The following is a 12798-nucleotide window of genomic DNA, read 5'->3' on the forward strand; positions in this document are numbered from 1 at the left end:
AAAGAATTGTTGCAAAACATATAACATTCCAGAAACATGTTAATTACTGCAATAATGATCCAATCCAATCCTTCAGTATTTGCTTTATTTAAAGCAGTGTATATATTATCATGGGGTGAAAGCTGAAAAATTGTGTAATTGTAGCTTTTTCATATTTAATGTGATATGACACTATACTGTTCAAAAATTTGGGGTCCATAAGATGTTTTTAATGTTTTAGAAAGAACTCTCTAATGCTCACAAAGGCTGCATTGATTTGATCAAAAAAATAGTGAAAACAGTCATATTGTGAAATAATATTACAACTCAAATCAACAGTTTTATATATATATATATTTTATTTTATCATCCTGTGATGATAAAATGTATATATTACTCCAGTCTTCAGTGTCGCATGATCCTTCAGAAATCATACTAATATGCTAAAAAATATATATATATATAATAATAATAAAAATTTCTTATCATCATTGAAAACAGTAGTGGTGCTTAATTCTTACAAAGAGTACGAAGTCTTCAGAAAAAAAATCCCTTTTTCACTGACCTCCAGATTACTTTGCATTCCAATCATTCCTCTGCACTAGTTACCAGTTTGTTCAGCCCTCATTCATAATGAACTCTTCACAACACACTGAACATTATTAGTCTGCATAACGCTTCAATCACCAGCAGTTATTACGTACTTAAACCCACCGTGCTCTCCATAAAACAGGCTCCAAGACTATACAACATGTTCTTACAGGCTACGTACAGTAAGCAAGTTTTATATAGAATACCTTCAGTAAGTACTTCACTATATCAGTGATTACATATTGTGATCATTTTTATTGTTTAAAATACAATTTACAAACCTCTAAAGCTAATCAGAATAAATCTCAAACACAACAATCATGTCATGTAACAGTTGAGTCAGTCTCACACAGTAAGTTTGTTCAGTTGATTATTAAAAAACAGAAAACAAACCACATCATTACGGTAACAGTATGTTGTATATTTACTTATTAATAGCTCAGTTTGCAGTGGAAAGTCTGAGGGTAATAATACACACAAATGACCGTTTCACAAAACATGTGTCACACTAACATCACCATCAATAAATGTTAGTGTTCTTTGTGGAGAAATAAGAAATCAATGCTGAACATTTACAGTGATTTGAACACCCATATTCTAAAGATACTGAATGAAGAACACTTGATGTTCTTCATAGAGATAAGAAAAATCATGGGAATCACTCAATATTTTCATGCTTTAAATGAAGAAACCCTAGTGACTGGATTGATAACATTATGCCAATGTACTGATACTGTATTTATGGGCTGTTAGAACAATGAGAACATGTGCTACATTAGGCCAGTACAACTGATTTCTAACATTCCTTCTTTTACATCATTTTCCAAGAAACAAAATGACAGTGCGGAGGCCTCTAGTGGCAAATATTGAGGATAACAATACATCTTTCACTATTTGTGCTTTTTAATGCAACAAAAGCATAGAAAGAAAAAAAAAACATTCAAACAAACTGACACGTGCAAGATGTTTCCCAGTTGTGTCCACTCGTGGCTCATAGATTATTTCTCATAGAGATCAAGTGGGTAATGCTCTTTATACTGCTGGATATGCCGCCACATGGCATCTCTCTGCTTGGCTATAAGAGGAATCATCTCATCGTAGACGTCAGTGAACAGCAGCTCGGGATTGGGTTTCAGACGTCTCTCGGCTTTTTCGAAGGCCTCCATGACGAGTTTTCGGGACTGCTTCCTCCAGGCCTTCTCCTCGTCCTCGCCCCACCAGTCTCGGGCGGTCATGTAGTGTCGCAGGCGAGAGATGGGGTGGTCCTGCTTGTCCCAGTAGTTCACCTCGTCGACTGAGCGGTACGCAGAGCTGTCGTCACTGGTGCTGTGATGACCGATCCTGGAGGAGGAAGAGGAAATAAAGGCTTCGCTTATTTCACAACACCAGGGGTGCAATGAAATTGTGGTTAAAAAATGTTTGGCCAAAAGATCAAATTAGCAGAAAACGCTACTCTGGCTAACAGGATGTGAATGACTTTGGATCGGAGTGGATTGAGAACTCTAAGAAATTTGTCTTTGATCTCTGCCCGAGTTCTTTCCAATGCTTTGTAGCACATAAGGGATCGCAAAAAGACAATGTTAAAAGTTGCTTGAAATTACTGAACGAGGTTGGTGGAAACATTCCCTGCTTTGTATCTCATTATCTGGACGAACTACCGCCTGTGTTTCTGCCTGGTTGGGAAAATTGTGCAATTAAGTACAGATATTGCTACTATGAAACAGGCTATGTCCATATAGACAAATATTTGTTAAAGGGGTCCTACTATGCTCTTTTACAAAGTCTTGATTTTGTTTTGGGGGTGTACTAGAACAGGCTCTCATACTAGGTTGTTCGAAAAACACATTATTTTTCACATATTTTACATTATTACAACACCTCTCTCCCCAGTCTGGCATGAACGGCTCGAATAGTTCCTTTATCAAATTACAGACTAACTAAAGTTGAAAAAGCATAATAGGACCCCTTTAAGATCTTCATGTGGTGATGGCAGATATAAATCAACGATTATGTGTGATGGAACTGCCTGAGTCTGCGCCCATCCCACATGTAAGCTGGGAAAACCCGTGTGTAGAGGTTTGTGCATCCATGGTCTAAAGGTATTCCTCTTTTTGTTTGGGAAACATTAGAACAAAAATCTGCATACTTTAAAATTATGGTCTTTTTTATGTATTTATTTGTATGTTTTTTGATATGGACCTTTGAGTCTGAAATAAAATAATATCTATATATATTCACATATTTTACACAGCTCTACAAAATGTTTGATTTTGATTGGTCAGTCACAATATTCCAAGGTCTGTTACAGAGTGCAACAGTGGGTTCTGAAAATAAAAAGTCCATTCATTTTCTACATAGGAAAATTGATTTTTAATGATACCTCATAAACCTTTAAAGAAAGGTCTACTGTGAGCTTAGAGGTTGTTAACTGATGCTATACGCTTTTGTTGAAGCCATCTGTTCAAATTATCTTAACTTATTTTTAAAACAGTCATAAGTAATTTTTAAAACAGCGGAATTCATGGAAAAAAACTTACCCTCCAATCAGAGTCACAGTGCGCAAATTTCAATATTTAATATTCCCATAATTATTTATGTGGTGAAAAGCTGTGTATTAAGCAGTATGAAATTTTTGTCTTGTTCCTCTTGGATCAACGCTGCTTGTTAGGAACTGTTTTAACTAAAGAAAAATTAATTAATACTTTCATTCAGCAAGGCTGCATAATTGATCAAAAGTGACAGTGAAGACTTTTATATTGTCCAAAACATTTCTACTTCAAATAAATGCTGTTCTTTTGAACTTTCAATTCATCAAAGAACAATGAAAAAATGTAACATGGTTTCCACAAAACCATTAAGCAGCACAACGGTTTCAAACTGTTTTCAAAATTGATAATAATTAGAATCGTTCTTGAGCACCAAATCAGCATTTTAGAATGATTTCTGAAGGATTGTTGAAATTATTTCTGGGTTACTTCCTTGAGTATTTCCTTGAATAATGACCATATATTATCGAGCAGTTATCAAAAGTGGGCCTCTCAGGAACTTGAGAAATCAAATCTACATAAAGAGGAAGATCAAATTTACATTCAACTGATAATGAATGGACAAACAGAATCCAAACCCCAAAGGGAAAACTATAATCTGCCTGGATTCAAACAGATTCACTGCATCGAAAATGCTGTTTCTGTGTGAGAAACTAGCATCAAACCTGACGCACGTTTTTCATGCAATAGGCAAGTAGTTCTCTCACACATATTTTATGCTGTTTCATAAAAGCCTACACTGCAAAACATTGTGTTGATAAATAGGTTTACAGTGCATCTCATAGTGTTTTCTGCTGAGTTTGCCACCCTACACACAGTAATAACAGGCTCTACCCCACATGGCACCCTTGTGGTCTCCTCGGGGTCTACACTGTGCCAAATGGGCTGCTTATAGTTAATAGAATACAGTGGAAGTTGTACTTCCTAAAATTCAGCTAGTTTAATTCATTTGGTTTACATGAGGATAAACTCTACCTGTAGGTCATGGCTTCAATGAGGAAGGGCTGGTTTTCAGCCACCGCTCTACGTCGTGCCTCCTTCGTGGCATTGTACACTGCAAAAACATCGTTTCCATCTACACGTATCGACATCAGTCCATATCCTGGACCTCGAGCAGCTATGGACAAAAAAGGGAGAGAAAAAGCACATAAGACAAATGAAACGCAGCGACTCACATGGGAGTCTGTGACATACATACTTACCAATACCATCTCCTCTGTACTGCTCATTGGTTGGTGTGGAGATGGCATAACCATTGTTGCGGCAGAAGAATATGAGAGGACACTCAAGTGTGGCGGAAAAATTAAATCCAGCATGTGCGTCTCCCTCACTGGCGGCCCCCTCTCCAAAGTAACAGATCACCACACGGTTTGCGTTCTCCCTCTTCACTGCGTATGCCGCCCCAGCCGCTACAGCAGGTGTAACAGATCAAAGTGGTTATTTAGATTTTATTTTTCAAAGAAATTAATACTTTTATTCATCAAAAATGACACATTTCCATCTAAAACAAATGCTGTTCTTTTTAACTTTCTAATCATTAGAGAATCCTATAAAAAATGCATCATGGTTGATAAAAAATATTAAGCAGCACAATTGTTTTCACCATTGATGATAATAAAAAGAAATGTTTCCTGAGCACCAAATCATCATTAGAATGATTTCTGAAGGATCATGTGACACTGAAGACTGGAGTAATGGCTGCTGAAAATTCTGCTCAACATATTACAATAGAAAACAGTTACTTTAAATTCTAATAATATTTCACCATATTACTGTTTTACTGTGTATTAGATCAAATAAAGGCAGTCTTGGTGAGCATTAAGAAGTTTCTTCAAAAACACCAACTAAAAAACAGCACCCAAACCTTTGCACGATAGTGTATATAATATTTGTGAAGACTGTTTTGTGTAACAGACATGTTCGCTTCTCACCTTGGGGGATCTGAGTGGCAAGTGGTGAGGAGATGGTTACAAAATTGAGGTCTTTGCAGCCGTAGTGAACTGGCATTTGTCTGCCCTTGCCAAGGTCATCAGCGTTGGCATAGCACTGTGCCATAAACAGATCCAGAGGGAAGCCTCTGTACATCAATACACCTATGGAAATTCAGAAAAAAATACAATTATAATTGATCAAATATTACTTAATAAAAATCACATTTAAATCAAATATCAATAAATAAAAGTTATTTAATCAAATATCAATGCATAGATCTTTTTCTATCATACGAAATTTATTTAACAAACATTTTGAAGGAAATAAAGCATAGAGATTTTCATTGCAACCGAAGAAGAAACTCTCAAGTGCTAGACTTAGCATGTACTCACACTAGGCGTTCTGAACCATAACTGAGCACATCTGACCCCCAAAGTCCATTTCGTTTGACTAGTGTGATCGCTCTGTACCGCACCCTGGCCCATTTGAAGAGGTGAGCTTGGGCATAGGTGTGGAACGCATATATTGTGAGCACCAACCATGCTGGAGCACAGAACTTGAACCCATGGCGTCGATTATGCAACTGTTCAATGTTCTATGTTAAGCAGCATATTACGCACAAGTGAGGACCATGTGTCCTGCACCCCAAACGACTCAAAATAATAAGCCACAAAGTTAACATTACGATGGACTCCGTTGTGCTAAGTGAGAGTTCTTTTCTTCCCGTTTTCTTCAAAACAGTCACATCGTAATAATGTAAGCGTGCTCAGGCCCAGAATGTTAAATGTGAGTGGGAGGGGGGATGATTGTGCTTGAGCAAGATACAAGGCTAACGTGTCTAGTGTGTGTACGCCCTTATAGTAACAAAACTGGGAGAGCCACTATTGTATCTCCAGCTTGTACGCATTCTCACCAGCTTCTCTGTATTGACCGAAGACCAAATCAGTAGGTTCAAGAGCCGCAGCGCTTCCAATGTGTGTGCCCTCCTCACCATAATTGGTCATGTAGAAAGAGATACGGCCCTTGAACACAAAAGCATCCCAAATTGAAGCATTATAAATGCTCAGATGTCATTTAAATTCCATTTTAGATGGAATAAGCATTACAGTAAAATCCACTGCATCTCTCACCTGCCTCTGAGACTCATAAAGAATACGATCCATTGTGTTGAGTAATGTCATCTTCTGATAGAAATTCAAAACAGTCTCTTTTGAAAGCTGAAACAGACAAGTAATGCTGTGTTAAGTGCAAACTGATTAAGAAATCATCATTGGCATGTTTTTTTGTGAATACTATTTAGTAACCTGCTACTAGTATTTTCCACACATTATCTTTACCATATGATACTATTAAAAGACTCCACACCTTAGGATCTTCAGACGGATTGATGATCTGGCCCTGTCTGTCCATCACCCTATACACAGGGATTCCTGAGATCACATTGGGCTCGATAAATTCCAGGTGATCAATAAACTCCGCCGAGGCCCCGGGAAACTGTGGCTTCTCTGCTGAAGAATCAAACGGCTCCTGACGAAGAGCTCCCTGAAGACAAAGACAGAAGATCAGGGAGTAAAATACACAAGCAACAGAGCAGCAGTTCATGAGACCATGCATTCTGAGATCTGATCGCATACTTTAACGATCAGACAAAAACTACTAAAAAATTCCCACACAAACCAGAGATAACCAGAGACTAAAATCATAAAAAACATTTCTGTCACCTGAAATAATAAAATATAATAAAATTAAATAAAATAAAACATTAAAAAAAATCCAATTATTTTATTTTGGCTAGTTGCCAAGGCAACATTTCTAATTTTCATTTTAACTGGATGTACTAAAATAACTAAAAGTGAAACAAATATTAATAAAACCTATAGACATACAGTATACATAACAAAAAAAAGACAAAATACAACATTACTAAAACTTTAACTACATTTAAAATGAAAACTAAAAATTGGAAATCATAAATGAATTCAAAAAATGAATTAAAAACTATAATAATAGTATCTCAATGATATTAAAAGAACACTGTTACACACAGATATTTTACACTAGGCTTTTAACAGCCAAATCCTGACCAGGAAGTTGTACTATCTGATGATCAGATCTTTTATTTTCCCTTTGTTTTGGTTTCGAGGTAATACGGGTCTGATGACTTTGATGCAGAAATAAAAACAAAAGGTAAGGAGAGAAAATGCAGATCCTTTAAAAAGTAGCACTAAAATAAATACAATATAAGATTAAATATTCAGAAAAACTGTAAAGTGTTCATATGAGATAATGCCTTGATACATAAATGTGCCTTGGAATTTGTTAGTGACTGAGCAATGCACTTTGCATGAAAACACAGATTAGCTCAGTAATGTTCAAACAACTGTAAATTAATGTATGTAAACTATGAATGTCAAAATATTTTTAAGTGTATGGTTTGCGTATTGATGCACATCTTTATATCAGCAGGTAGATTTAGGATCACAGAGAATCTTGATGCACCCGAGACACTATTTAATGTACACTTTAAATGTAAGATCATCCAATGCTGGGAAGAGAAAGAAAGAATATATTTCAATGACACGTGGCTGCAGGGATCAGCGTTGTGTTTCCCTCCACACACCCCCCTGAACCAGCCAATCGGCTCTCAGTGTAAATCTACATTGTGAAGGTTGAACAGTCCATTACCTACAACAAATCACAGAGATCTGACCAATAGTTATTAGATTAAAACAATTACGTTACTAGATGATTAGATTGCATGATCAGACAGATCGAACGCAACTATGTACAATTTCCAGGTCAGATGAGGAATACCTATACATAAGCATTAGAAATACTCAAAGACTTAACATTGTTTTAAGACTAAGATCATGCGTTTTATTTTAAGGTGATTTACTATTGGTATAAATTTCATACAATCCTAATTACACCAACGTTTTGAGGTTCGCGCAGCTACACAGTTTGTCTGATTAGCAACTTTTGCTAATGAGGAAATATGCAATTGTCGTACACGTAAAACTTACATTTACGTGGAATGCTCTTTGCTGGAGAAACGTAGTTGCTTTTAATGTAGTATTTTGACAAATTGCGTGAAGCCCAATCCCGTATAATTTCTTGACACCTCTAGCAGCCGCCATCTTTACGTCAAGTGCGTGCTGCGTCTGTTGTTGTCGCCTCAATGACAGCCTGTGAAAATCCCATACAGTGCGCCCCCTGCTGGACAATGTCGCACAACACAAACATTCATTCTTCTTCTTCTTCTTGTTGCTTTACGGCGGATCGCAGACTTATACGTACATTACCGCCACCTATATCTCAAATGGACCATTGACACTATCTACAATCTCCTGATTAACCTACCAACCCACATACAAACACCCTTGATTCTTGTACCCGCTTAGAGTCCTCATAGAGCTTCATCCGGCGCTGCGTGTTCAGCTCCTCGTCCTCCCTCAGCCCTCTTAAGCGGGATTTGAAAGGAGAGAGAGAGAAAGAAAAAAAACAAAAACAAAACAACACTTATACTTGCTTGTTCAACCCAGTTCTTCCCAAATACTGTAACAATAATGATTTCATATTTCTTCCTGGATTTAATACATTCTTAATTATAAACAGCTCACCCTTATTCTCTAGTTCATCTTTCATCTCATTTCTTTCAACAATATATTTCCTACAGTACATTATAACGTGTTCAACTGTTTCATTAACGTCACATACCTCACATAGCCCTGTTGGATGTTTACTTATTAAATGCATTGTACTGTTCAACCTTGTATGCCCCAATCGCAACCTTGTAATCGTGTTCTCCTCAGTTCTGCTCCAACCTGATACTCTTCCCTTATCCACTGTTGATTGTATATGATACAAATGCCTACCTTTGGTATCTATGTCCCAATACTGCTGCCATAATTTCCAAATATTCATTTTGATAATTGATTTAATTTCTGACCTACTAAGAGGAATCTGAATATCAACTATTTCTCGTTCTATGGCCTTTTTTGCTAAATTATCTGCCTCTTTCATTACCTCTCAACCCAATATGAGCCGGCACCCACAGAAACTGAACTTTTATACTATTTTGCTTAAGTGAATATAATTCTTGAAAAATCTCTATTATCATATCTTGTCTTATTTCTGACTTCTGCTGATTCAAACTTATTAGGGCTGAACTTGAATCTGAACATATTACTTACTACCTTGGATATTTTAACTTCATTAATCCACCTTATTGCCATAATTATTGCAAACATTTCTCCAGTAAACAGATAAACAATCTGATATTCTACTGCTCTTATTTACTTTTAACTTTGGTGTTACAAATGCAGAGCCCACATGACCCGTTTTTGGATCCTTTGAAGCACACACAAACATTCATCCCATTTTTTACGTTTATATCTAGGAAATGTATCATTTTAATTACATATCCAATTTTATTGTACATAAATTCCTCTGTATAACTACAATTTAGTTGCAAATGCATTTTGATTTAACCGGTCCAGGGTTTCTGGCAACGTGGTCATTGCGATCGTCTTACCGCTAGAGGGCGAACGTATGCCATGACGTCATTATGGTGCGCTCAAAACAATGACGCTTAAGAGCGCGAGCTGCGCGACGCGAGGATTGTGCCTGAGGACCATGACGGAGTTAGATCAAAGTTGTTCAGTTTTAAGAGAATATGGAAGTGAGCAGAGTTTGTTATCCAAACCTGACGGATCTTCCACTTTTGTTCAAGGTATTTATGTCAGCATGTAACTGATTTGTTTCTTTTGTTCAGCGCAAGTGGTTGCCTGTCAAGCTTATGTCCAGAAATCTATTTGATTCATTCATATCTATATCGTTCTGAATTTGTAAATGTATTTTCAGGTGATACTAGTATCCTGGCTGGAGTTTATGGACCAGCTGAGGTTAAAGTCAGTAAGGAAATCTATGATCGAGCTACTGTAGAGGTTCTTATCCAGCCCAAAATGGGGCTTCCAGGTAACGTTATGTATTTTCTAAATCAATTTCTTATGCTGTACATATTCATAATTAATGATATAAAAGTTTAATACAGCTTTTTAAATCTAGTTTTCCCCCGTACATTAAAATGTGTCATGTTTAATTTAATTTATTTATTTTTTCTGAGCAAAAATAATGACAATGACACATTTTACCATGATTTACAGAAGACACCCACAGTCATTCAGTGTAACAATAGTTCATATACCAAAACATCTTGTCAGGCATATTTAGAAGAAGAATCATTAGATGACATTAATAGACTCTATTTAAGGATTGCAGAACAGCCCCCAAAAACTGATTAACTGTAATGTTAAATCTTTATCAGTCTTTGCCACTATCCTTCCTTGGTTTTACTCATTTGTCAGCAAGAAGTTTTAATTATTAAAAATATAATAATTTTGTATGATCACTTTTTCCTTTTATATATTTTAATATGTACAGGTCAGAATAAGAACGTTTTCATTTTTACGTAAATACATTATGCTGAATGATGATGGAACAACACCCATATTTAGATTTTATTTTCACAAAAGTTATTTTAAACGTTAAAGCAGGGGTGTGCGATATATATCGTCTATGATAATATCGTAATTGTTGTTTAAAAAATATGCGATTTGACATTATTGAGTATATCGCAAAAACCTACGTGATGTAGGTCAGACTACTGCGCGTGCGCATTTAGATATCACGTTTTCACTGCGTGATTTAGTCTATTAAAATACATTTAAAATTCCCCCAACATTCAAGATAAGGAGGCAAATATGCCCCCGTATGACTTGTGTCGTTTATATTTATATAATCTGATATAGTTAATATCACACGAATAGTGACGTTTTTCTCCAAATATCTGCACGGTTGCCAATGTGATATTGATTTGATGAAAAGAGGCCCATTTCAGAAAGGAGGTTAAGTGAAAACTCTTGAGTATGTTAACCCTGAAATGAGGGAAACTCTGGGTTTTCCGTTTCTCAAAGGGAGGCTTGTCAAACCCGAGAAAGCAGGGTAAGTCAAGCCCGTTTCTGAAAGAGAGGTAACTTACTCTGTGAACCTAGCCTGGTCGGGAGCAGGTTTTCTTCGTTAAACCCAGAGTTTCTTTCGGTCTCCTCCCCCTTCATAAAGCGTAAGCGATGTTTAAATACCTCATTCATTAATTCACGCTGCAAAAAAAATGCATTTCTTAGTGAGTATTTTGGAGTCTAAATTAAGTGCATTTTACTTAAAACAAGAAAAATAATAGTAATGCAAATGGAAACAAGGTAGATTTTTCTTACCCCATAGGTAGATAATTTGCAAAATAAGAAAAATACACTTAACAGACTAGGAAATACCTTGTCATTTTTCTTATGTAGAAAATGCATTTTGAGTTAAGAATATTTAGATATTTTGACTGGAAACAACTAGGCAAAAATACTAAGTAAGAAAATGATTTTTTTACAGTGCAGGTACATTCATTCATTACACATATTTTCATCATGCAGACACTGTAAATGTGACAAAAACCTCTTATACTGAATCCTGTAGATGAGGAGGCTTCATTAATTCATAGGGAGTTACATTTACATCGGGAGAGGATTATTTAGACTTTTTTTTTTGCCATATATTGCCATATCCACATGCATATTTATTTGAGCGGTACCATTTTTAAATGGTAGTTTTCTATGTAACATCAGGGATTTAGAGAACATTAGTAAGGCCGCTGTATGCAGAGCGGTAAGGAAAGTGTATATAGGTTTTTGCGTCTCTCTCTCTCATGCTCTTTCTTATAATATTTGTGTAGTTTTCTGAACACAAACCCATCGAAAATGAAGCTGAGAACTGTATGAATTGGAAGGATGCCAGATGGAAGGGTAGTTCGAGATATATGCCGTAACCACCACCACAGCTGTTAAATTTATTTGGTCATCTTTATTTCCTACAAATACAAAAGCAACAGTTAATATTTTTCCCGTTGGATTTTAATATTCTTCCAACACTTGGTATTGTGGCCATCTCCTCTTCATCTGTTCTTCATTATTTTGCTAGCCTTCTTGCTGTTGGCTGAGTAGAAGTCAAATGTTAATTTCATTACTCTAATTAAGAAATGCAACAGTTTGGATTAGAGAACATTTAATTATGTGAAAAGAGCATTAAACTATGTGGAAAAAGCTGCTGTTGCCATGGTGAATCATAATTTCGGAGCTCCATTGATCATGGCTTTTCATAGTCGTGGTGCACGCGCTAAACTCAGACCCCTTGTCCAAATACCCACACTTGCGGTCTTTGCACTTGACCACTTGAACACTTATATGACGTATTTCCTGTATTTGGCCCAAGTGTTCAAATGAGGATGAAGACCCACAAGTGTGTGTCGAACTTTTCATCAACTGATGGGACACACTTATAGTGTTGTAAAAATGCAAGTGTTTACATAGCTTTATTTTAATTTTAATTTTAAATACATTGCACTTTAAAATCAACTTCTAAATGTCTGTTCAGTAGTCCCTGTAACGTGACATATTTTTAATTTGTGGTGCTTCTAATTAAGTGATAAAAAGCAGTTGCAAATGTTGTACAAAATAAATATCACCACTACTCATCTTTGCACCAATAAAACGTAAAAACAGTGTTTTTCTACCAAATTATATGTAATATCTAATTATTATATTAATATTTAAATCTTAAAGGGGTCATGGGTCATATGTTCAAGTTTTCCTTTCTCTTTGGAGTGTTACAAGCTGTTCGTGAATAGATAAGATCCCTGATCCCTGAA

The 12798-nt window shown here is 36.1% G+C and overlaps 2 protein-coding genes across 2 annotated transcripts in view; one reads left to right on the top strand and one right to left on the bottom strand.

Moving 5' to 3' along the window:
- Positions 1–491: 491 nt before the first annotated feature.
- On the bottom strand, positions 492–8243 carry LOC107662140 (2-oxoisovalerate dehydrogenase subunit alpha, mitochondrial-like). The gene is made up of 8 exons (XM_016452063.1): positions 8072–8243; positions 6414–6590; positions 6179–6265; positions 5962–6070; positions 5048–5209; positions 4319–4525; positions 4092–4233; positions 492–1911 (listed from the first exon to the last, which is right to left on the bottom strand). The coding sequence occupies exons 1-8, from the start codon at positions 8183–8185 to the stop codon at positions 1569–1571; spliced, it is 1341 nt and encodes a 446-aa protein (XP_016307549.1). The 5' UTR covers positions 8186–8243; the 3' UTR covers positions 492–1568.
- A 1389-nt stretch (positions 8244–9632) lies between these two features.
- LOC107662150 (exosome complex component RRP46-like) overlaps positions 9633–12798 on the top strand; it is a 13453-nt gene continuing 10287 nt past the window's right edge. The window contains exons 1-2 of the mRNA XM_016452072.1: positions 9633–9780; positions 9912–10025. Coding sequence (XP_016307558.1) covers positions 9633–9780; positions 9912–10025 — 262 coding nt within the window. The remainder of the gene's footprint in view (positions 9781–9911; positions 10026–12798) is intronic.

Source organism: Sinocyclocheilus anshuiensis, unplaced genomic scaffold, assembly GCF_001515605.1.
Source record: "Sinocyclocheilus anshuiensis isolate Anshui unplaced genomic scaffold, SAMN03320099.WGS_v1.1 scaffold643, whole genome shotgun sequence".
Taxonomy (NCBI): Eukaryota; Metazoa; Chordata; class Actinopteri; order Cypriniformes; family Cyprinidae; genus Sinocyclocheilus; species Sinocyclocheilus anshuiensis.

Coding starts and splice junctions, on each gene's coding strand:
- LOC107662140 (XM_016452063.1), bottom strand. CDS start 8,185: ATGGCGGCTGCTAGAGGTGTCAAGAAATTATACGGGATTGGGCTTCAC. Junction 6,591..8,071: donor AAAGAGCATTCCACGTAAAT/GTAAGTTTTACG, acceptor CTTTGTCTTCAG/GGAGCTCTTCGTCAGGAGCC. Junction 1,912..4,091: donor ATTGAAGCCATGACCTACAG/GTAGAGTTTATC, acceptor TTCCTCCTCCAG/GATCGGTCATCACAGCACCA.